We start from the raw sequence: 24,309 nt of genomic DNA, 5'->3' as shown, positions 1-24,309 counted from the left end.
TAAGAGATAAGTGAAAAATGGTTCTATACCAAAATGTAGTTTTTTTCTTAACAAAAATTTTGATTTTTTTATTTTTGTTGTAGCTCGAAAATTATTAGAGATATAGCCAATTGAAGTTTGAGTTACAGCGGCTGACACACCTGTAATTAGCACTTCGGCCCTTTACTATTTAAAAAGAAAGAATTTTAACATATTTTAATCTACTTAGTCTTGTAGCTTTTGAAATTACCTTCAAAATATTTTTTTAATGGACACTGTAGCTTAAAAATTAACGGAGTTATTCTAAAAAAAATTTGGAGCATGTTATTTATATTTTGCAGCATCAACTTATTTTCTGTATATATAAATGCTTTATTCAAGTATATTCGAAAAACTGGTAACAGACACACTAACACTATATATATATATATATATATATATATATATATATATATATATATATATATATATATATATGTTATGTATATAATATAGGCACCTCTAAACTGAACATTTGCTTCAGAGAACTAACGAACACAGAGAACCGACACTCCTTTGAAGTTGCGTGGGCAAGCCGCCAATGAGTGCCAATGACAGGAGTACTTCAGATCTCGAAGACATTTTAGAAGCTGGGAGATACTGTTAAATTTTGCTGTATGGCCTTGCCAAAGACACCCACATGAACAAAATGAATAAGGTCGAAGATTATTCATCATTACTTGAACAAATGCGATACGAATCGTTTATTAAAGCCATAACTAAAAATAGTGCAGTTAAATTATCATCTCTTGTACCAACTGTAAGTGCCCTGAATGAGCATATCAAAAGAGTTTATTTACAAACTCAGATATGGCTTGGAAATAAAGAGATTGATATAACGGATTGGGGATGGTTCAAGAGTGATGATATTTTACAACCAATAAAAATGACAAGTTCACCTGCACCAGAAGAACTATTGAAACTGATTTTTTGCAATTGCAAAAAGGGTTGCGGCTCAGCGTGTGGCTGTCGTACACTAGGTCTATTTTGCAATGCTACGTGTGGAACATGCTCTGGCGACAATTGTCAAAACTGTCCTGCAATAGACGAAGAGGTGGAATTAGAACACGACGAGAATGACGCTTCAGACAATGAATAATTTGATATATTGTAAATAATTTTTATTTTTGTAAATATATTTTGTATACTTTCTAATGTAAAGTATTTTCATGCATAATTTTTTACAATAAAAACAGCATGAGTATACTTAATTTTTTTATTTAGACATTTACCAAAGGGGAATTTGTTTCGTGAGCATAGAGGTGGTTTTTAAGGGTTGAAAATAAGCAACAAATCAAAAAATATTTTATTGATAAGAAAGGAATTTTTGAATATAAATGTACATTAAAAACTTTTGAAGTTGTTTAAAAAGATTTTTTTATATATTTTGACATAGGGGGTAGTTTTTAAGGGTTAAAGTGTTGCAATCAACCAAAATTATTTTATATAAGCAGAGAATTACATTGTATATGATATAAATGCATTACAAAAGCGTTTGAACCTGTTAAACGATTTTTTACAATTATTTTTATTAAAAGGGGTGGTTTTTAAGATCATTTAAGGGTTGAGAATGTACACAATATCCATTATTATAATAGACAATATTTCAATTACCTAATTTAACACGATTTAAATCCATAAAATGCTTTAATATAAATTTTTTTCATTATTTTCAATAAGGGGTGATTTCACCCCTTAAAAATAAAAAGCTCACCTATCGCATATATAACTTTTGAAGAGGGAGGTAAGATAAGCCTAATTCCAAATTATTAGCAAAATCGATTCAGTTATAAAAAATTTAGAGGTATTGACCTCTTTTCCTCCACAGTGACTGGAGTATACGTGCTCGTATATAGTATGCTAGGTCTTCTTTTCAAAGAATAAAAAAATTCCTAATAAACTGTACTTTATCGTTGGATATCTGATACCAATTTGTAAAATCATTCATTTATTCCATATTATATGGAATCAACCATAAATTACTGACATCAAAAATGGGCATTAATTGGAAACATAACAAGACCCCCTCTATAAAAGAACCGTTAAACACTATAAGAGAAAAACAATACAATATAGAACTACTCCAAGAACAATCAATAAGAGAACTATACAAACAACGTTTAGACCAAAAATTAATAGAATTCAGATACGGCAACATCGATGAAATATACCAGCATATAAATAGCAGCATTCGAAGCCCTTGGAGAGAAATAACATATAACAAATAAACAGCACTATTATGAAATAAATAAACCAACAAAAAGAATAGATGCAGAAAAAAAGCAACTATACAGAAAATGGCTAAATACAAACAACGGTGAAGTTTATAAAGAGTATAGAGAAAAAGATAGAGAAGTGAAACAACAACTGTTTCTGGTAGTAAAGTTACTAGGAAGTTTACTAGGAAGTAAACTGCTTAAATATTGAAACATACATAGGAGGTACAAGAACTTCCGAGTCATGGAAAGTACTAAGAGAATTGAAACAAAACTCAAACGAAAAAATTAAATTGGAAAATTTACAGGACAAAGAATGGAAGGACTATTACAAGGAACTGTTAACAAAACAACGACCACAATTCATTGGAAAAGAAAACAGTCTAAGACGAAGCAGATCCCCATAACAAGAAATAGAAATAACAGATAGAAAAATGAGAAAGGCCATAAAAGCAATCAAAAATAGGAAAGCACCGGGACCTGGAGGCATCTCACCTGTGCTTATTAAGTACGGCTCAAAATAATTACACCGGATGATAAAATGGATATTTTAGAAAGCCATAAATGGAGAACAGCTCCCAAAGGAATGAACGAAGGCATATATGACATCTACATTTAAGAAAGGAGATGAAAAACAATGCGAAAACTACAGAGAAATAAGCGTTAATATCATCAATAGGAAGATTATATAGAAAGATACTGCGAGAAAAGATAGAGCAAGCGATAAAAGGCAAAATCGGGGAAGATCAGGCAGGTTTCACGGCAGGAAGATCATTCAGACCACATATATACAGTGGAACAACTGTTGGAGAAGAAAAAAGCCAAAAATAGAGATATATATTTGGCATTTGTGGACATGAAAAAGGCGTATGACTCTGTACCAAGGTCAGAACTTTGAGAGGCAATGTAAAAATTAGAAATAGACGAAATTCATAGAAGCTACAAAAGCTCTGTATAAAGAAAATAAAGTCTCCATTAAAATAGGAACAAGAATCATAGGAGACCTCACCACAACTAGGCTCCTGCAAGGTTGTTCCACATCTTTACCCCTATTCAAAATATACTTAGAGAAAGCCTTGACTACATGGAAAAGAAAATGCGGAGGCATGGGAGTACCGTTACGAAACGAAACCTATATACGTTACGCTTTGCAGGCGATCAAGTAGTGATTGCACAAGACCAAGAAAACCTCAGTTACATGATGAAGAAACTACAAGAAAAGTATACCAAGGCTGGCCTAGATATTAACTTCGCTAAAACAGAGTACCTATCTACAAGTGAAGAAGACATAGAAGGTCTACAGATTGATGATAACGTAACAATCAAAGAAAAGAATAAATTAAAATACTTGGGGTTTATAATCACGAAAAAAGCAACAACAGAGGAAAAAATTAAACATTCATTTTGGCTAGAGCCGGAAACAAGAAATTTATGGGTGATTGAACTATTTAATTTTAGTATTGCATAAATATAAAGAGCTATTATGAATTTGTTTGTGTTTTGGCCAGTACAGTTGTCGGAATAAAGTATTATATTTAAATCTTTTTCATTTTGATTGCTTATATTTTCTAGAAATTTAAAAAGACAGGAACCTATTTCATTCGCTCCCCTTTGTGCCTCACCCTCATGCCACATGAAGCAAGTACCTTGGTGGTTTTTTATATCATACAAAGTAAAATTTAGTACATTAAGCTTTGAAACATAATAGAAAGCTGCAGTATCTCTTACAGGACAAGGCAAAACTGCCTGCAGACCAATAACAATTACTTTAGTATTTTCTGTAGTATTTCTGTCATTATCTTATTCTTTGCGACTTATATCCTTTTCTTTCAAATGTTTCTGATATTTTTCTAAAATATTTTACTGTTCAATAACAGAGGAATTTTTAAATTGTAACCAAAGGTCGCATTAATCTTTTGTGGGTATATAAAAGGCAATGTTAAATTCCTCCTCAAAAATTTTTCTGTACATGTGATAGTTTGCCGCTGGTCGTTGTTTTTCTTCGCAACTTTTAAGATAGTCACGATGTAGATCTGCAAGAGTTTTGCTTCCTTCAATATATTGTTTGGAAGTATGCGATCTACAGTAATGACTATCTATTCGAGGTATCGAATTTATGTGGCTTCTTATTTCACTTTTTATTTCTTCGTCTACTTTATAGTGGTTGTTATGTGTACCGCGCTTATCAGTTTCAACAATTTTTCCACTTTCGCAAACTTTTTGGTTCTTCAAAACGGTTTGAATGACTTTGAATTGTTGATTGACAGTGTAGCTAAAAAAATACTTGCAAACACGTACAGTTTTATTATCGATGATAAAAGAGTATGCATTATTAGGATTTCTTGGATTAGCTGCATTACTGTATTTGTTTCTTGGGTTTACACTTTGCATATTCGATGAAATATAATGCCTTTGTTTCTCTAAATCTTGCAATCCGCAGTTCTTCTTCTTCTAATGGCGCTACAACCCTTTGTGAGTCTTGGCCTGCTTAACAATGTTCTTCCATTCTGCCCTGTCGGATACTTTCCTTCGCCACTGCCTGATGTTCATGGTTTTAAGATCCCTCTCTACGTCGTCTATCCATCTTTTACGGGGCCTTCCTCTTGTTCTGTTTCCTTGGGGCTTCCATCTCTGGACTACTTTTACAGCTCGATTATCTGGCATTCTTTCTAGGTGACCAAGCCAGTTTAGTCTTTGTGACTTTACAAATCTGACAATATCTGCGCTCTGCATTAGTTCATCCAGCTCGTGATTCATTTTAATTCTCCACGAACCATCGCTGCATTGGGTTGGTCCAAATATCTTCCTTAGTATTTTGCGCTCAAATATTCTCAGTTGATTTTCATCAGTGGTTGAGAGGGTCCACGTTTCACATCCATATGTGACCACTGGTCTAATTACTGTTTTGTAGATTCTCAGCTTAGACTCACGATTCAGTAACTTACTTTTCATTAAGTCGTTGCAATCCCCAGTAGTCATTGAAAATATTTAATCGCTGCTGTTCATCTATTTTTTGTGAACATTGTAGTTTACACTTTTCACCACATGGTGGTTTAAGCATTCTTTTTGGGCGTTTTTCTTTAATTTTTTTCTGACTACCATTTTCAGTTTTTACACTAATTAAGCCAACATAACTTTGGCCGATATTTCTCAACTGTTTTGCTATATTTTTTGCCATAAGCCTGGATTTCTCAATCGTTTTTTTCCTTTTTTTTTGTTTTGGACGGATCAAGTAATTTTTTAATTTTTGACAGCTTCATATTTTCTGCTTCTCTACTTGAATCAATATCATCAGAATCTGATGACGATGTAATATAGGGTGGATCCTTAACACTGTCATCAGATCCAAACGGTTCATTTTCAGAATCTGAGTCACTACTACTTGTTGATGATCTTCTTGTTCTTGATTGAACTACTTGTTGATGATGAAGAGTTCGATGACGAAGATGAACTGCTGGTAGATGAAGCAAATGAACAGTTTTGTATTTTTTCTATAACCAAATTCTGGACATCTAAAATGAAAATTATGTTATAATAAACAAATAAACAAAATATCGCCTCAAAACTTCAATTTACCTTTAACGTTCTTGTTTGAATTAGACACCCTTGGAATGTGTAATGGAAAGTTTCTTGCTCTTTTTCCTTTGAAAGAATAGCATCTTTATTGACTATGCAATTTTCACTGCTTTTCAATGTATCAATTCCTTCGATCTCATAGTGCATTATTTCTGGTATGTCTTTAAAGTAAAATAAGTCAATAAGGAAATATAATATAATAATGTAAATTTACCTAATAATATTTGACTGCTAGCATCAGTATTGACCGAGCAATTTTTACTGCACTTTAATAGATCCATTTCTTCGTTCCCATATTGCATTATTTCTGGAACGTCTTCGACCAATACATTTTCAATTTCAGATTGTTCGACGTTACCACCTAACAAATTGGGCATATCCGCTTTGAACTCTAATAGTAAATTAGGATGACACCCGGCAAGTATCCTTTGGGTTCGGTTTGTATATGCCATATTTAAAATTACGTGATGCTAAAAATAAAATAAGTTCTCTAAAATTCCTTAATTTGTTAACACACATTGTAGTTTGTCAGACAAAAAATGAATAATCATTAGGTCAAAAATGTAACACCCTGTATACAAAACACCTTTGTTAACTAAACTGGTTATTTTTGTTGAAAAAACTATCAAAAGATTTTTTTATAATTAAACAAACTTTTAATAAGGATACACAAAAAAATTAAATCATTTTATATCTGGATTTTCAACAAAAGCCTAGGTATTTTATATTTTTTTCATGCACGAAAATAGTTGCAGGTCTAAAATATTATCGTAAAAAATTACAAAAAGTATTCAGAAAAGTGATATATTTTGACAAAACCCAAAGACTGTAAATAAACTTACCGCAAAAGTTGATCAAAAGTGTCCTATTTTTACAGTAACTATTTAAAAATCAATCATCAGCGCTACATTTTGACATAAAACATAGTATGTGAATAAATTAACTGAAAAAATTGGTTAAAAACATTTACAAAACAAAATGTTGCGGCTTTGTTGCAAACGCGAAATAGTTAGTTTAATCCAAGATTGTAACATTCTGAGATGTATCTATTTCGTTGTAAAATTTACATGCATTTACTACTTACTTTTTGCAACAATACCGAATGTATCTTCTTTCTCCTAAATATTTGAAACACTACACAACACTAACGGTGACAAACTGAGATACAACGATCTTGTACAAAATATTCTGCAAAAAATGCAAAAATCCCCGTGTTACATGCGGACATCTTTTGGCTAGTAGTAAAGATTCTCTCTAAACTTCATGCGTTCCTAATAGTAGGCACCTCTTTAGTTAGTTTAATTAAATAAATTAAGAAATGAACAGTTTTTAGATGTAACCCTTTTCTTCCGAAAGATCGATATAAAGAACAAAAAAGACTAAAGTGGAATGGACATGTAAGAAGAATTAACGACAGCAGAATTAGCGACAGCAGATGGATAAAGAGAATAACCGAATGAGCCCCATAGAAAGGAGGAAAAGAGGACGACCCCGAAGATCCTGGTGGAACCAAGTAGACGACGCCATGAGTAAGAGAGGCCTTCATGATGGAGAATGGGACAAGAGAGAGAGGTGGAAATGGTTGAGCGGGGGAAGGCAGTTAATACTGTAGAATCCCTGAATATATATATATATATATATATATATATATATATATATATATACATATATTGTATATTTAATATTGTAATAATTAATTACTATTTAAATGGGAATAAGCCACAATTAAAGGTTAAATTATTTTATTGACGTTTGAATTTCAACTTGTAATTTAATTATAAAAATAAACAATTTACTAATGTTTGTATTTTGAAAACAATTTCCGAAGTGGAAATTGAAACGTCAATAAAATAATTAACCTTTAATTGTGGCTTATTCCCATTAAAATAGTAATTACTTTAACATGCCACAAGAAAATAGCTTCAGAACAATATTGTAATAATTAATTTAGTTTTTTTGTAGTTCTTTATGGATTTAATGACCAAATGTCCATGGTCCTTAAAGTAACTCTATAAGTATCTATTGTGCGAAGACTCCCACATTACAAACAATTAAAAGGATGACTTCAGCAGTCGACAATATCTCGAAATAAATATGTGTGATACAGTTCTTTCAAGATTCTATTTGTATCGTGTTGATTTACTTGGGTATCTCCATAAAAAGGCAGCGTGAGTACACAACTCTCAAGACTTTTGTGGCCTTTCACTTCATCTTTTAAAAAACCAATGCTGTAGTGCGAGGGGTTGCTATTTAGGTTTTAAGGAAGACTCTTATAAGCCAATATTTATAAGCAAAAATAGATTTGTTTTAAAAAATATTTGCATACGTACTAAAATAGATCAAATTGAGTTATCGGTAAAGTGAAGTGGTAGATGGTAAAACAAAAATTCCGCTTTTTTATGCCTTTATTAGAGCATGTTTCGTATATTAATCCATGTATACAATCGTTTCCTTAAATAATAAAACTGTGAGACGCAGTTATAAAGAATATAAGAACTACTTAAAACACAAAAGATTTTACTTTCATATGACACAAAAACCATGCATGAAAACTTTTATCTTAAATAGATATGAGCGATGAGATTCCTCTAGTTAGAACCATGGAAGTATACCATGTTAGTTTTGACTTTCACTTTACATAATATATTTATTATAATCCAATAAAGCATGTAATAAGTAACAAAACCAAGTATGGTCTGAATACTACATAGATTTATATGCTATAGTATATACTATTTCAAAAGCTGTAGTATAAGAATCATACTGCTATAAAATATACAACTATCAAACGTGTGACGTCCTCTCGTGGGAGTCACTATCCGGGTAGCTTTTAGACAGTCAGAGACAGAGTTCAAAATAAAAATAAAACTTTATTGTCTTCCTTAAATTAAATTGACAAAAATCTTATGTACATATTTACAATTTGGTTTAGTCTTCTCAGTACCTGGCCTAATTATTCAAATTAAGTTTGACCTTGTCATATGGAACCAGTCTTATCGGCAAGCGAGTGTATATTTGAAATTTTACGGTAACGTTGTATCGATTTAATAACAGCGGACGATAGGTACAAAGAAAGGAAAGGAACTCAACACGTCCCTTAAGTGATTCGGGTTAATAGGACACTCCTCGACAGTCTCAACACGACTGTTTCAGAGTACGGGTAGTGAAAAGCTCAACACGCTTTTCGGGTAAAGACGGTATGGGACGGAAACAACTTGTGAACTCAACACGTCCACAAGCCGGGGTAGGGAAGAAGAGAATCTTCAGTCAACACCTGTCGATTCTGTCTCTGTGAGGAAATGTTGCCGTTTATATAGCGGAGCTTTGCCCTTTCTACTGTCGATACACTCCTACTTCATGGGTTGGTTCGCGCGCACGCTGGTTTAACGGTGATGGCTTGGACTCATCGTTACACCCCCTCTTCCTGGGGAAAAAAAAATTTTGGAACAAAATTTTTTTTTTATTTTTATTCCTTGCCAGGTACTTGGTTACCCTAAAAAAAATTTACAATACATCGAAATAAAAAATGTCCGCCCTAAAAAAAATATAAATATCGTCTTCTTAAACAAAAAATCGTCTTCCTCTCTCTTAAAAAAAAAACGTCTTCCTTCGTGGGGCTTCAATTATTGGTTTTTATCCTCAGCACCTGGTTCGGGAGTCTCAGTCTGTATTTTTTTCCTTTATGCTGCGGCGGAACTAGTGAGAGCAGCGGGATTGACACTGGAATTGACTGGACTTTCTGAATTTTTGTGATGCCCATGGTTGGTTCATCGAAAAGGTTCTTGAATTTGGAAATAGCCTTTATCAGGGGCTTGCAGCCTTTGCCCGGGGTGTTAGGTTTTGGTGTGTTCCCTAATGGTGATATTAATTCTGGAACGGTGTATGGTGGCGGCGTAACTGTGCCGTCCATTTCTATGTCACTGTAATATATTTCTAATGTGTCTGACATTGTATTTGAAGGTAACTGTAAACTGTATTAAAATATACTGTCACTACTTGGTGTTGACTGTAAGTGCTTGGACTGATTAAGGAGTAGGGAAATCGGTAAATGCGGGTTTTAGGTCTTTGATATGAGCTGTTATTGTACGGTTTTTATCGTCGTGTTTTAATTTGAATATTACATTAGAACACACTTTTGTTATAGTATATGGGCCTGAAAATTTCGGTGCTAATTTGGCGTTAAAATTTTTGGCGGCATTTGAGAGTTGGTATTCCCTTTTCATGACTTTGTCGTTTATTGTGGGTTTCCACTCTCTTCGTCGTAAGTTGTAGTAATGGCTTTGAGTTGTAAAAGCTTTTGCCAGGTTTGTACGTACTAGTTCGAATGTTTCTCGTAGTTTATGCTATTTTATGTTTTGATCGGTATGTTGTGTGTCGTTTGGGGTGTTTACGACTTTACTTGGAATTTCTAGTTCGTGTCCAAAGTTCAGGAAGGCTGGGGAGAAACCCGTTGAATCGTGTTTAGCTGTATTATATGCGAATAGTAGTTCTGGAAGGCTCGTGTCCCATTTCTTATGGTTATTATCGCAGAACTGAGCTATCATTGTTTTGATTACTCTGTTTGTTCTTTCTACTGGATTATTCTGGGGAGAATATGGCGGAATATCTTCGGTCTGGTCGTCGGCCGCGGTATCGGTCGGTAGTTCGGTATATCTTCGGTCTGGTCGTCGGCCGCGGTATCGGTCGGTAGTTCGGTATATCTTCGGTCTGGTTGTCGACCGCGGTATCGGTCGGTAGTCGGTATATTTTCGGTCTGGTCTTCGACCGCGGTATCGGTCGGTAGTCGGTAGGTCGTTTTGTTATATATTTTGCTTCTCTGTTGGAGCGGATATCTTGCGGTTGGTGTTTCGTTGACCCTGGAATTGGTCGGTATTTGGTTATTGTCTGCATTGTACGATCTGGATCCGTGTTCTGTCCTGGTTGGGTATTGTTCTCTCCTTCTTACGCGATTTCTATTTAAGATGTCTGATAAATCAAGGCCCCATCTTGTTATTTCATGCATTCCCAGTACTACTTCTGAAGCTAGGTTTGGTAAAAAATGTAGCTTGGCTTTTCTCCAAACGTTGTCTATGGAACATTTTGCTGTAAAACAGATTTCTATGTTGCTGGTTTTTCCATCTGCCAGCGTGATCTTTAAAGCTTTTCTGTCGCTTTTTGTTCCACATTGTTCCAATATTTTTTTACCTTTTTGTCCTATAAACGAATTTTGGGCTCCTGTGTCTATTAGTGCTCTTAACTTTTTACCGTTGCTGAACGTTATCGTTGTGTGGGGTCGTTGATCTGTATAGTGTGCGTAGCTGGAGGTTGTTAGGGAGGACTTTAAATGCTGACTGGGTTGCCTCCTTCTTGTCCAGTCCTGTTGGAGTTTTCCGGTCGGCTTCTACATTGGCAGTTATTGGAAGTTGTTCCTCGGGTTCCGCAATGGCTGCAGAAGAGTACAGCGATAGCTCTGCAGTTTCTTCTATTGTGGCCTCTGCGGCCGCATCTCCAACAACAAGTCTGTCTGTCGAAATTCTGTATTTTGTTATTACGACTATTTGCCTGTGTCCAGTCACACCTTGTATTGTTTCTGTTATATATTTCTTTTTGGACCATATCATATTCTTCCGCTAGTCTGATGATGTCCTGTGTTGACGATACGTCTTGCCTCTTTATATACAACTTGTAGTTCGGGTTCATATTGGTGTATATCCTGTTTAGTTCTTCTTGGTGATTGAATTCACCATGTCTTCTGATCATTGTTTGAATATCAATGATGTAGTCTTTTACACCTTCGTTGTTTCGTTGGAGTCGGTTCCGGATTTGAGCTTCCAGAGATTGCGTGAGAACGGAGGAAACGAAGAAATTGCGGAAATCTTGTTCGAAGTCTTTTAATTCGTTCCAATATTTATTATTGTTTCTGTACCATAGTAATGCTTTCCCGTTTAATGTTCCTGGTAGAGCTTGTAAAACGTGGGTGTCTTGTAGGCCGTAAGCTGTCTGGAGTTCTTTCAACCGTTCTATGAATTCTATTGGGTCTCTTGAACCGTCAAAGTGTAACCCCCATTTGCGTACTATTTCCATCTTTCTTTGTCTGTCTTTCATCTGGTTTTCTTCTATTTCCTCTGCCTTGATGATCGCAACTAATCTCGCTCTTAGCTCGCTGAAATTCCCTTCCGTCGGCTGTTCTCTGTTTGTTAATTCGGCTATAAGTTCGTCTTTCTTTAATAGGTACACCCAACTAACCTTCGACGTTTCCGGAGCGTCTGTCATTTTTGAACTGTGAATCACCCTGTCTTTGATTAAAATTTGAAACGTAGTACTGTCTCATGAAAATAAAATTCGGAATTCGGTCGGTATTATTGTTTAAAACGTATTTTTCTGCTCGGGCGCCATTTGTGACGTCCTCTCGTGGGAGTCACTATCCGGGTAGCTTTTAGACAGTCAGAGACAGAGTTCAAAATAAAAATAAAACTTTATTGTCTTCCTTAAATTAAATTGACAAAAATCTTATGTACATATTTACAATTTGGTTTAGTCTTCTCAGTACCTGGCCTAATTATTCAAATTAAGTTTGACCTTGTCATATGGAACCAGTCTTATCGGCAAGCGAGTGTATATTTGAAATTTTACGGTAACGTTGTATCGATTTAATAACAGCGGACGATAGGTACAAAGAAAGGAAAGGAACTCAACACGTCCCTTAAGTGATTCGGGTTAATAGGACACTCCTCGACAGTCTCAACACGACTGTTTCAGAGTACGGGTAGTGAAAAGCTCAACACGCTTTTCGGGTAAAGACGGTATGGGACGGAAACAACTTGTGAACTCAACACGTCCACAAGCCGGGGTAGGGAAGGAGAGAATCTTCAGTCAACACCTGTCGATTCTGTCTCTGTGAGGAAATGTTGCCGTTTATATAGCGGAGCTTTGCCCTTTCTACTGTCGATACACTCCTACTTCATGGGTTGGTTCGCGCGCACGCTGGTTTAACGGTGATGGCTTGGACTCATCGTTACAAACGACATGTTAAAAATAAACACTGCGAACCTTGATGTATAAAAATGGTATAGTTTTATATATGTGGCATCTAGAAAAACACAAAATTTTAGATTCAGCTAAATCCGGACTCCATCCATCCCGAAGCGTGGCTGACAGCTTGTCATGTTACAAACAGAGATTACAACCACATTTTAAAATAAGCAAGATTTAATAGCAACATCATTTGACATTCAGAGCGTTTTAGACATTCTATCATGTTATAGTGTATTGGCCAAATTAAAAGAATACAATATTACGGGAAATACATTATCTTTTATCGAACAGTTTCTTTCTAATCGCCGTTTCAAAGTATTAGTTGACGGAAAAGCTTAATTAATCTATCTTCAGGGAAACAGGGTATCCAAAGATCAGTCCTAAGTTCCACTTTATTTATAATAACTATCTGATGTTTATAATAACTAATGATTTCTGCAAGAATATTTACAACCCAGTGAACTACAACTTATATGCTGATGACCTAATTTTATATTGCTGCGGTAAAGATACGTTCACAACTACAAACTTAAACCAAAAAGCAGTAAATGAACTAACTTCTTGACCTATAAGTTTTGGTATTAATTTCTCTGGTGAAAAATCAAAAGTACTCAAATTCAGTCAAAGAACCCGTGTCATATTATTATCTCAAATTGCATTTAATGGTATTCCGCTCACAGTAGCTAATCAACACAAGATACTAGGTTTAATTTTTGATAGTCGACTAACATGGAAACCACAGATCACAAACGTCAAAGCTAATTCAAAGTACAAAAAAATTAAATCTCTTGCAAACCATCACTGGGGAGCTGATGAAGATATCCTTATTAAAGTATACAGATCTCCCATTCGCTCTCAACTGTTTTATGGGTGCTTTGTATACATATCAGCATCAAAGACTTATTTAAGGACTCCAAAGTAGTAAATACCCGACATTACTATAAATTTGACTTCACCTTTCACGAACTGTTGATTTTTCAATAACAGATACTCATATACTGTCGTCAACTTCTCCCTGGATTTATTATAAAAATGACACCAACAGCCAAATTCTGAGGCAATCTTTCCTAGAGCTGGTCAACACAATTTCATATGATGAGATTCTCTACACAGATGCATCTAAAACTGAAAAAAGTGTCGGATATCCCGTAACAACTGCAAATTTGCTGCCAAATAAAATAAAACAAATCTGTTTAATAATAAAACCCGTAATTTAAAATTTATTTCTTTCATATTACGGATTTGTATAAGTTGTGTATTCTTTTTCACAAAAGAAATTTTCATTGAAACATTAATTACTTTTCTAACTTCTGTTTTTATACATTTCCAGTTTTATACCGTGTTCAACTTCTGATTATATAAACTGACCCTAGTTCTCATAGATCGTGAGCTCCATTCGAACTAAAATGCCCTGTTTTATTATTTTAATCAATGAAGAATGCCGGCCTAGAAAAGTAATGCCAATATAGTGTTATTATTTCGTACACGTACTCGCTAATCTCTGACAAGATTATTTCCCTGAAAGGACCTAAATTTACAGATGTTTCAGTGAACAGCGTCTCTAATTAATTAATTAGGAATGTTTTCAGCATTTAAAAGACAAACACACTTTAATTTCAGTAATAGGATTCCAAAAACGGTTGGTCCGATGTTTAAGCGTAGTTAAAACCAATTATTGTTCATTACTTTGACAAGTATGTTTAGAAACTGCACACTTAATGGCTTTAATTGTCACACTAGCTGGATCTAAAATATCGAGTTTAAAAAATCACTGTAACAACAGGAAATTTAGTGTTAATGTTGTAACCATAAACTGACGTTATGCCCAAAATTGTACCACTTAACTAACGTTGTAGATCCTTTGTATATATTTGCTTCACAAACCAAACACACAATCCTTAATTAAACAAAATGAGTGGATATTTGTGCATACGGAGTCCGGCCCCGATACTGAGCAACTGACAAAGCTTTATATCGGTCTTGGCAAATTTATAACTTCAATTAGTTAAAAATAAAAATATAATTTAATTTTTATACTTTTTACAACATAAAGTTAAACGTGAGAGTGCACAGAAAATCCTACAAACGTGCGAGTTCAAAACTGCATTATTAATAACATTCAAAATTAGACAAGGGTAAAAGGCAAATACCTTATCGCTAGGCGCCCACACATCGAATTTGGATGGTTTGGAAAAGTTCGATCGAACAAATTCCATTGGTAGAACGACGAAACGGCACCAAAATAGTATCAAATAAAATGGCGGACGTCGATCTTTGTCGACCGACCAAAGGACCAGTTGCGTTTTTTGAACATTGCTGCCTTGAGCAAGGTACATCGCTTCGTGTTGCTATTGGCAGCCGCCAGAAGTGTATCACTTTCGTCGGACACGTTGAAATAGACTGGACTATAAAAATGCTACTAAAATATTACTGCTTGCAATCCCAATGAGGACGGTCCACACAAAAGTTATCATGTTATTAGAAACATGTTACCAACAAGTTTTGGTAACATGTTAGTAATTAAGAACGGGCATACATTCCCGAATATCTTCCATTAGTCATCTGCCTAGATAAGGCCAATTTCAAGCACTAAAATATGACGTTAAAAAATTATGTTTCTTTTCTAAGAAACCGAGTTCCTAGCCATTCAAGGAAGGGAATGGCAATTTTCGTAAGTGATGACATAGACTCAACTGAAATCCAACTACAAACAAACCTCGAAATAGTTGCAGTGACAGTCACCCACAAAAGGAAAATCAATATTTGTAATGTATCCTACTGGTTCAGGCATATGAACAATGTTTTAAACCAAATTCCATAATCAAAAATAATATTAGGTAATTTTAACAGTCACAACAGTACTTGAGGAAGTAACAAAACCGAAAAATGTGGTAAGTTCTTAAATAATCTCATTGATAATTTAAATTTAGTTTTACAAAACACTGCAAAGATGTCTCTTTAAGTAATACATAGTAGGGACACATCAAGGGATACATTTCCCGGTAAGTCTATCTAAGGATGGGACAGTTGGAATTAACCGCAATCTATCACTGCGTGGAAGAAATAGAAAGGCAGGAAAGAATGTTCTGTTTAGTTGCCATCTTCACAGATAGTCAGGCAGCGCTTAAGGCACTCAATTCTGTAGAGGTCAATTCTAAGCTAGTATGGTATTGCGTGTGTGCCCTAAAAAAACTAGGAACTAGCAAGGTTACGGTAGCCTGGGTACCAGAGCACGAGGGTCATAAGGGCAATGAAAAATCAGATAAAATAGCCAAACAAGGCTCATCAATCCCATTCATTGGACCGGAACCCTTCTGCGGCGTTGCAAAGTCAGTAACAAGAACTGCTACAAGGAAGTGGGTAGCTCAGAGATCTCTGGAATGGTGGAGGAATTCACCAGAACAAAGACAGGCGAAAGAGTTCATTACAGAACATTTGCCAAAATTTACTACACACCTAATAAGTAAAGCTCGGATTTATAGGCAACAAAAATTGAAGAAAAAGGCGCCTATATAGGCAAAGATTTTTATTAAAAAAGGGAGGAATATTAACATTTAGACAAAATATAGGCAATAAAGGAATATAACTTATTTATTGTACAAAGTGAATTAAAGTAATATTAACTTAAGGCAGGTATATTTACACATCATAATCATAACATTAGTATAAATAAACTAGTAACTAAATAACTGTAAATTAATAATTAAACATTGTAACAACTTAAAATTTTATCATTAATAGAAATACCTAAATGTTTTTTCCAGGTGCCGATTTAATTTTCGTCTTTAAATTATCTATTAATTTTACTGACTCACATAAATTTATCTCTTGTTTTTCTAATAAGGTAATTGTGGTAACTATTAATTTATAATTAATTAATTTAATTTTTGAAATACATTCCACATAACATTTTTCCACAGTATGTTTTCTCAATGTACTCTCGTCCGGTAAGGATTTATTAAGATATTTTTCGAAAAAGCATTTAAAACCAGGGTTATTAACTTTATATAGAGGAATGTTGGATGCAATCATCATCTGGCATAAATCAAATTTAAATGCCTCTTCCTCCTTTATTTTTTGAACTGCTTAAACTATCCCGCAGAGATATTTGGGCTAAATTAGAGGAATTTAATTTTTCCAAATTACGTTTATGAAGTGGGGTTCCACAATGCTGGTCAATAAAGTACTTTTTTCTACTCGAAATCTGAGAATTAAAAAAAAATAATTAGAATTCTAAAACCGCTTTAGAATTTAGTTATGTTGTGGTACGAGAAAAAAAGAGAAAAAATAAAACTTACCGATTTGCCGCATGGTTTACGAAATGCTCCATCTCCTTCTAGAGAAAGTTCCGAATAAGGTGCGATCCATAGCCTTAACTTAGACGTCATCTTTTCACACAAATGTCTAAAACGTTTTAAAACGTGTTCTTTGCTTTTCGGTATACGCAACAAAACTAAACTAGGATATAGCAATTTGTGACTAAACTCTGATACAGTAACCGACTGTACAACTGATAATAAACTAATAAAGCTTAGGGATTTCCAAATAGTTAACCCTCAAGTCTCGATCAGGTACATTTTCCTAGAAATCTGTTATATAAACAAACCATTGATATTTTATTATTGACCCAAAATTTTATTATAGAATGGTTTAGTAATAGAATAATATCATGGGTAGTACCATGAAATTTTAAAAAAGCACAAATAGGCGGAATTTACGAAAAAAGGCAAAAAGTGCAAAACACAATTATAATAGGCAAAATAGGCAAAAAAGGCATTTTGCCTATAATCCGAGCTTTACTAATAAGCAAAGACAGGAAAACAGTCAAAGCTATAGTCTTTTAACAGGGCACTGTAAGCTGAATAGGCACTTGAAGCTGATTTGATTATCAGATGATAACCTATGCAGATTCTATCACCTCGAAGAAGAAACAGCAGAGCACATTTTATGTCAGTGTGACAGTCTGGCAAATGTGCGGTTCTTTGCATTACGAGAAGAAAATCCACCGGCAAATAGCTACATAGAAGGTACAGTCTCGATGATACTAGACTTTATAAAAAGTGTCAGGCTAGAGAATGTTATCTAGGACTAGAGGACCACAATAGATCAGAAAAGGTCGCAGTGGAATAGGCCGAAAGGCCACCTGTCTAAATCTAATCTAATTTAAAGTAATACATAAATAATCTGTGAGTTTGAGTAACGACGAAGACAAAGAGTTTAGTAAAAGTGGACATTCTGATGCCATTTAGCAAAGTCAGAGGTTAGGTTAGGTTAGGAGAGTAAAGATTCTCAGAAAGCTAGTGATCAACGAAGAAAACTAATATATGGCAAAAATAGTTTTAGTTTGTATAAAACTCCGCTTTTCTCAAAGAACACTCGCAATTTCAAGAAAACGTATTGCGTCGTCTACTAGGTTCAAAGGCTCACTCATCATGTACACCAGAAGATATTTTGGCTTGGAAACTCTTTTTTAGCGACCACTTTTTCATCGGTTTATAACCACGAAACGCAAAACATTATTTGCTAAATAGTGTATATAAATAACAAAGTTTCATTACACAGAAAATAAACTGTGAGTACATTACCAATTTAATACAAATTCAATAATTTTAAATATTTAATATAACCAATAATTCAATACAACACATTTAGTAATCCTGTTTCTGGTTTTTCGACAACTTCCATAAGTCGAATTAATTAGCCGATACAGGACCGGCTCAACAAAATTCTATCAAATGAAGAAAACAAAAATTAAAAATTAAACAACGAAAATGGATGTTAATAGTCCAGGGGCGTCGAGGCCCCAAACGTTATTGACATCATTTAAAACTTCTTGAAATAACTATTACTGCAACTTTTTAATTTTATATGAATCAATAAGGTATTCTCACAAATATGGCACTCGTCAATCATAGTTCCAATATACAAACCAGGTAAACCTAAATTTGAAGCAGAATCCATAGACCAATCTCTCTCACTAATGCAATGTGTTAGTTGCTAGAAAAGGTCATTGCCAATCGACTTATGTGGTATCTTGAACATAAACATCTTATTATACCCGAACAAAGTGGATTTAGGAAAAATCGATCAACATTAGATAACTTAATATCATTGGAACCAGAAATTCACGAAGTATTTATATGTAAGCAAGAATGAGAACCATATTCTTTGATGTAAAAGTATGGCGCTTTAATATTTTAACTACACTCTACAATTGGAAGATTCACAGTAACATGTTTGCTTTTATTTCAAACTTTCTACGGCAACGATATTTCCAAGTTCGAATCAATAACCATTTGTCTAAATCTTAATTTATAGAAAAATGGAATTCCACAGGGCTCGAATCTAAGCGTAGCGCTATTTTTAATTATTATTAACAATGTTGTGTCGTACTACAATGGCACAATTAAAACTTTTTTGTACGCTGATGATCTGGTAATTCTAGCAAGAAATAAAAACATATTATCTGCTCATAATCGTATTGCTGCAGCTCTTAAGTCGATAAAATCGTGGTCTAACAATATTGGGCTCCAGTTTTCCACCACAAAAACAAAAGCTATACATTTTTCACGAAAACCAAATCCACAAAAGCTCCCAAATCTATTTTTATACAATTCTCCTATAGAATATACAAAAGAAATAAAATTCCTAGGGATGCAACTTTACTGGAAAATTAAGCTGGACAAGTCATATACACTAAGACTATCGTGCCAAGCTGGACTAAACAATTTGAAATCTGTAACACTAAATGTAACAATAAAAATTGGGGAGCAGATTTTCCAACTCTAATAAATTTATATAGCGCTTTAATTAGATCAAAACTGGACTACAGATGTGTTGTGATAACTAATATTAAAAGTATTAGTTATCTAAAAAACACATTAATTAATATAGTTTATCTGTATTTATTAAAATAAAAAACATTATAACCAGAATGGATCGATTTTTTGTGTACATTTTTAGGCCTGAAAAAGTGTGATAAAAATTAAACAAATTAAAGAATCTTGATAAAAATTTATAATCGGGTTAAGCAAAGAGTAAGAAATATTAAAATATTAACACAAAATTTTAACTTTTAAAAAAATGTTAACACAAAAAAAATGAAAGTGAAACAATGAAATGAAAGCATACATAAGCTGTTCTTCTTTTATTTTTATAGTGACAGTAAGAACAGTCCTTTCTTTTTTCTAATTTTTCCACTCTTACTTCTGGACGCCGATGAGGTTCATCTATACCCAGTATCTCGCATATGCTCAACTTTAGTTTAGTTTTCTAGGTAAAGAGGAACTTTCTAGTCTTCTGTTTAGCTGAGGTTGGATAAGTTGAAATGCCAGTTTTTCAATAAAATTGGGCCTTTCAAAATGAGTATTATTTTTAAAAGACTCATAAAGAATCTAAGCATTTACTGTACTTATTTCAAACAATCTGAAAACTATAGCCATAGGCCAACGGCGAGATCGACGAGTGCTTGTAAATTTGGCACATTTTTCGTCCATTGAATCGAACCACCCTTTGCTGAATAATTATAATCCACTATTATGTGTGGTTTTTTTAGTGTCCCTATCCTCAGTTACTGCGTGATGAGATGATGATACCAAAATTACGGTTTTATTTTTATGTATTGTGTGTGAAAGTAAAGTAATATGTTTTGTAAAACCGTAAATTGCCGTTCCCACTTCTCGTCGTTTGGTGGGTAAGAAGATAGGAGGAATTTATTTACGATTCTTGTTCCAATGCAAGTTAGACCTTTACTTCTTAATACCTCTACCAGCTCTATATATGTAAACCAGTTGTCAAAGGTTATAGATCTGTTGGTCCCATAGCGAGGAGTAATTAAGCGCATGACAGCCTGTGTAACGGCTTACTGTATCTTTTCTGTTTCTGTGTAAGTCCAGTACCGTCAGATTTTTTCCCATTTATACCATACTTTGCGTGCTTACTCGGTATGTACATTTTGAAGCGACATCGACCTCTGAATCCCACTAGCATTTCATCAATACAGGCTAAAGTTCCAATAGTATAGCATGAATGACACTAAATGAATCCACTTAAAATTTCTAGAATCGGTGCTGCTGAATCCAACACTATTCTCTCATTTCTGTCTTTGGGATTGTCAAATCGCAAACATGACAAAAGGAATGCGAATCTCTCTTTTGACATAATGCATCTCATTATTTCTCTACCAGTTCCATTAGTAGCAAAAATAGTATCTAAGTTTTCATTGTTTGATTTAAATAAGCATGTAAATGCTAAAAATCCCAAAAATGCGTAAAGTTCTGTCATGTCAAGGTGTTTGAGAGAAGGTGAATTTTGATTTTTGTACTTGGCTTTCTTTGCCGATTTTCACATTCGTCCATCTAAGAATTATGTTGCAAATATTATTACTGAATAATAACTACCAAACCTGCAAAGGGTCTGCAATATCTACAATTTCAGCTGCAGGGCGTAATCCAGGTAACTGTAAAAGTATATTCTTCTGTGGACGCCGGCCTCTATTTGAAGTGGGAGGATTTTTTGACCATTTGTATCTATTTCTACCATTGTCTCCTCTGGATCGTCTTCTTCACTGCTTTGGTCAACATTATCTTCTCTATAAGTCTCTTCTACCTCATTTTTATTTTCTGAAACTAAAAAGAGAATTTTACGTAATGCTATACTATGCGATCTACCGTCGCGTTTCTACTATAGCTTACGGTCTACCCAGGAATGCGGTGTATACGCTGTTTTGAAGTGAATAAAATGCATAAATCATAAGAATTTCTATTTTAATGTTACAAATCAATACTTTCAATAAATAATTCTTCTACATTATGCGTTTTATTCACTTTGTAAATATTGTTTTTGTTGGTATTGTATACATGTGCGGCTAATCACCATATTCTTTTCTCAGAAGGGTTTGCAAACAATAATAAAGAGCACCTTTGTAGACGAACTGTTTACTGCTAAGTACAATAAACATTTATACTACTATTATTTAGGAATATAAAATGAACTATGCAAATTTAATTTCTTTACTAATATGCAAATAATACCCTAATATTTTTCCAGGGTATGCACAAATATGAACTCCTCTTTTCAAATAACATGGCCTGGTTGATTTACTTTCATTTTATTTTACATTGATTTTGCTCCAAATGTTTATTACTTGCGAATAAATAATTTTTTCTACAAAATTTTTCTTGCATCTCAGTATTTTATGCATCAGGTAGATCGCACCCTCGAAGTTGACCGCATACTATAGTAACACCGAACTTTAGTACAATACATACATAATAATTCCAAGAGATTTGACTTACCCTCTATTTCCGTTTCCGTTTCGTGATCGCTGTTAATGGCAACATTTCCATCAAAATTTGATTCAACTTCGCTTGTGTCGTCATCTACCTCATCAAGCCATTTCAAAAGAGTTTCCTCGTAGTTTTTATCCCCATATTGGACCTTTTTGGCGTACTGGGTCTCTCATCTATTTTCAGGTAAATAGTAAATAAATACGAACACTCACAACCCGTCTATTAGACGGAAATCACACTTTGAATCTAAATATCTTTGGAATAACAACCTACAGAAAACTGCCAATCCCAACAGCAATAAATAACAACCCAACTTAAATAGTCATAAATGGGCTACCTTTAAAATTTTTTAGGTAGGGAGATATCCAACTTTTGACAAGCCGTGCCGTCTGAGAGACGGGGCATTAGTACTTAAGGGTTAAGATCTACATTAATGATAGAGGTGTGAAAATTTTGAATAAATAATAACTTTTTGGATGTAACTTAAGTTTTTAAACATTATTCTGTTGTTATTTTTAAATAAATAATGTTGGTAACTTAAGCTTCCTAGATTTGAGTTGAGACATTAGAGATGAAATTATTAATAAAAAACGTAACAATACAGGTCATAAGAATTACTATACGAATTTTCATTAATAATATAATCAGATACACTGAGAGAAACTTAAACTTAGGATAAAATAAGTTAAATATAGTTAAATATAACAAAGTCGAAGGACTAGCACAAAAGAAAAATGGGAAAATTACATCAACCTTTAGAAAACATTACCACTATATTTTGTAAATGTGAGTTACACTATTTAAATTTTTTCTTTGGTATTATTATTATTATCTGCAACAATAATATTTCACTATATATAAAAAATAATTTTAGAAATTCTTACTAAATATTTATTACATGCATCTATTTTTTTTATTATTACAGATGCCAGTGCCACGTAACAATTACTCTGGTCCGGTATTCGGAGTAGTAGGAGGATCCTACAGTTCTGTATCTCTACAAGTGGCTAACCTTCTGGGACTATTTCACATACCTCAGATATCCCCGGCCTCGACAGCGAAGGCACTAAGCGACAAAACTAGATTTAAATATTTCGCCCGCACAGTTCCTCCTGACACTTTTCAGTCGAGTGCTTTAGTCGACATTGTCAAAAGTGTCAATTGGTCCTATGTATCGACGATCTATTCAGAAGGATCCTACGGGGAATATGGAATTGAAGTGTTCCACAGGGAGGCTCAAGAACGTAATGTCTGCATCGCCACTGCTGAGAAAGTGCCCAGTGCCGCAGACGACAAAGAGTTCGACAACATTATTTTAAAATTGAAAAAGAAAATAAACGCCAGGGGCGTCGTGCTCTTTACTAGAGCTGAGGATGCTAGGTAAGTTTATTTAGACAAATCTGTACTTTAAATTACCATTGCCATGTATTTTTTCTATATTTTGTTAATATTTTTATAGACATATTTTGAAGAAAAAGTAACATTCAAATGTAAAAGGTATATGAAATACAAGAAAGATTGCATAATTAAAAACAAAATATTCAGTTTAAATTCATTAAGGTGGTATGTCACAATGTTAAAATTTATATGCTTTTATCGTCACTACTTCAACCCAAATCTTCAATTTATGATTATGAACGTGAAATGTAATCTTTCTATTTTAATGATATATAGCTAAGATTTTTAAGGAAAGCAGTAAATTTTTTCATTACTGTACTTAAATGTACTTCTAGTTTATCATAAAGAACGGTGTTTGAGTGTTTCGCTGCAGAGATGCTAATTAATAAGAAGAAGATTGTAAACCTATTCATCTACCGAACACAAGACCCACAAGTTTTAATAAACAAATTAGACCAAATACTTTGTGATTTATTTGACAAGGACTCCATCATTTTTCTGGCTGGTGATTTTAACTTAGATATGCTGCTTGAGGATGCGAGGTGGCCAGACACATTAAAAATATTTTTGAGCTCCTTTAATATTAAACCTTCCATCAAAGACTATACACACTATACAAGGTAACAAAAAATCCTGTATAGATAATATTTTCACAAATCTTGACATATTTGATTTTCTTGTATTCAGTCCTCATACATCTTATCATATTGTTCATAAGGTAAAATTTGAATTAAATGAATTTGAGTCAAATATACTAAAATAACGAATATTTAGCAAGGAGAATAAAAGTTTTTTTA

The 24,309-nt window shown here is 33.8% G+C and overlaps 1 protein-coding gene across 1 annotated transcript in view; it reads left to right on the top strand.

Annotated features, from left to right (window-relative positions):
• Window positions 1-24,309, top strand: part of mGluR (metabotropic Glutamate Receptor) — a 720,415-nt gene that overhangs the window by 193,958 nt on the left and 502,148 nt on the right. Inside the window, exon 5 of the mRNA XM_072546856.1 lies at window positions 23,047-23,494. Within this exon, the coding sequence (XP_072402957.1) occupies window positions 23,047-23,494 (448 nt within the window). The remainder of the gene's footprint in view (window positions 1-23,046; window positions 23,495-24,309) is intronic.

The sequence above is a fragment of the Diabrotica undecimpunctata genome, chromosome 10, assembly GCF_040954645.1.
Source record: "Diabrotica undecimpunctata isolate CICGRU chromosome 10, icDiaUnde3, whole genome shotgun sequence".
In the NCBI taxonomy this organism is placed as follows: domain Eukaryota; kingdom Metazoa; phylum Arthropoda; class Insecta; order Coleoptera; family Chrysomelidae; genus Diabrotica; species Diabrotica undecimpunctata.
This window is presented reverse-complemented; position numbering and strand designations above follow the sequence as displayed.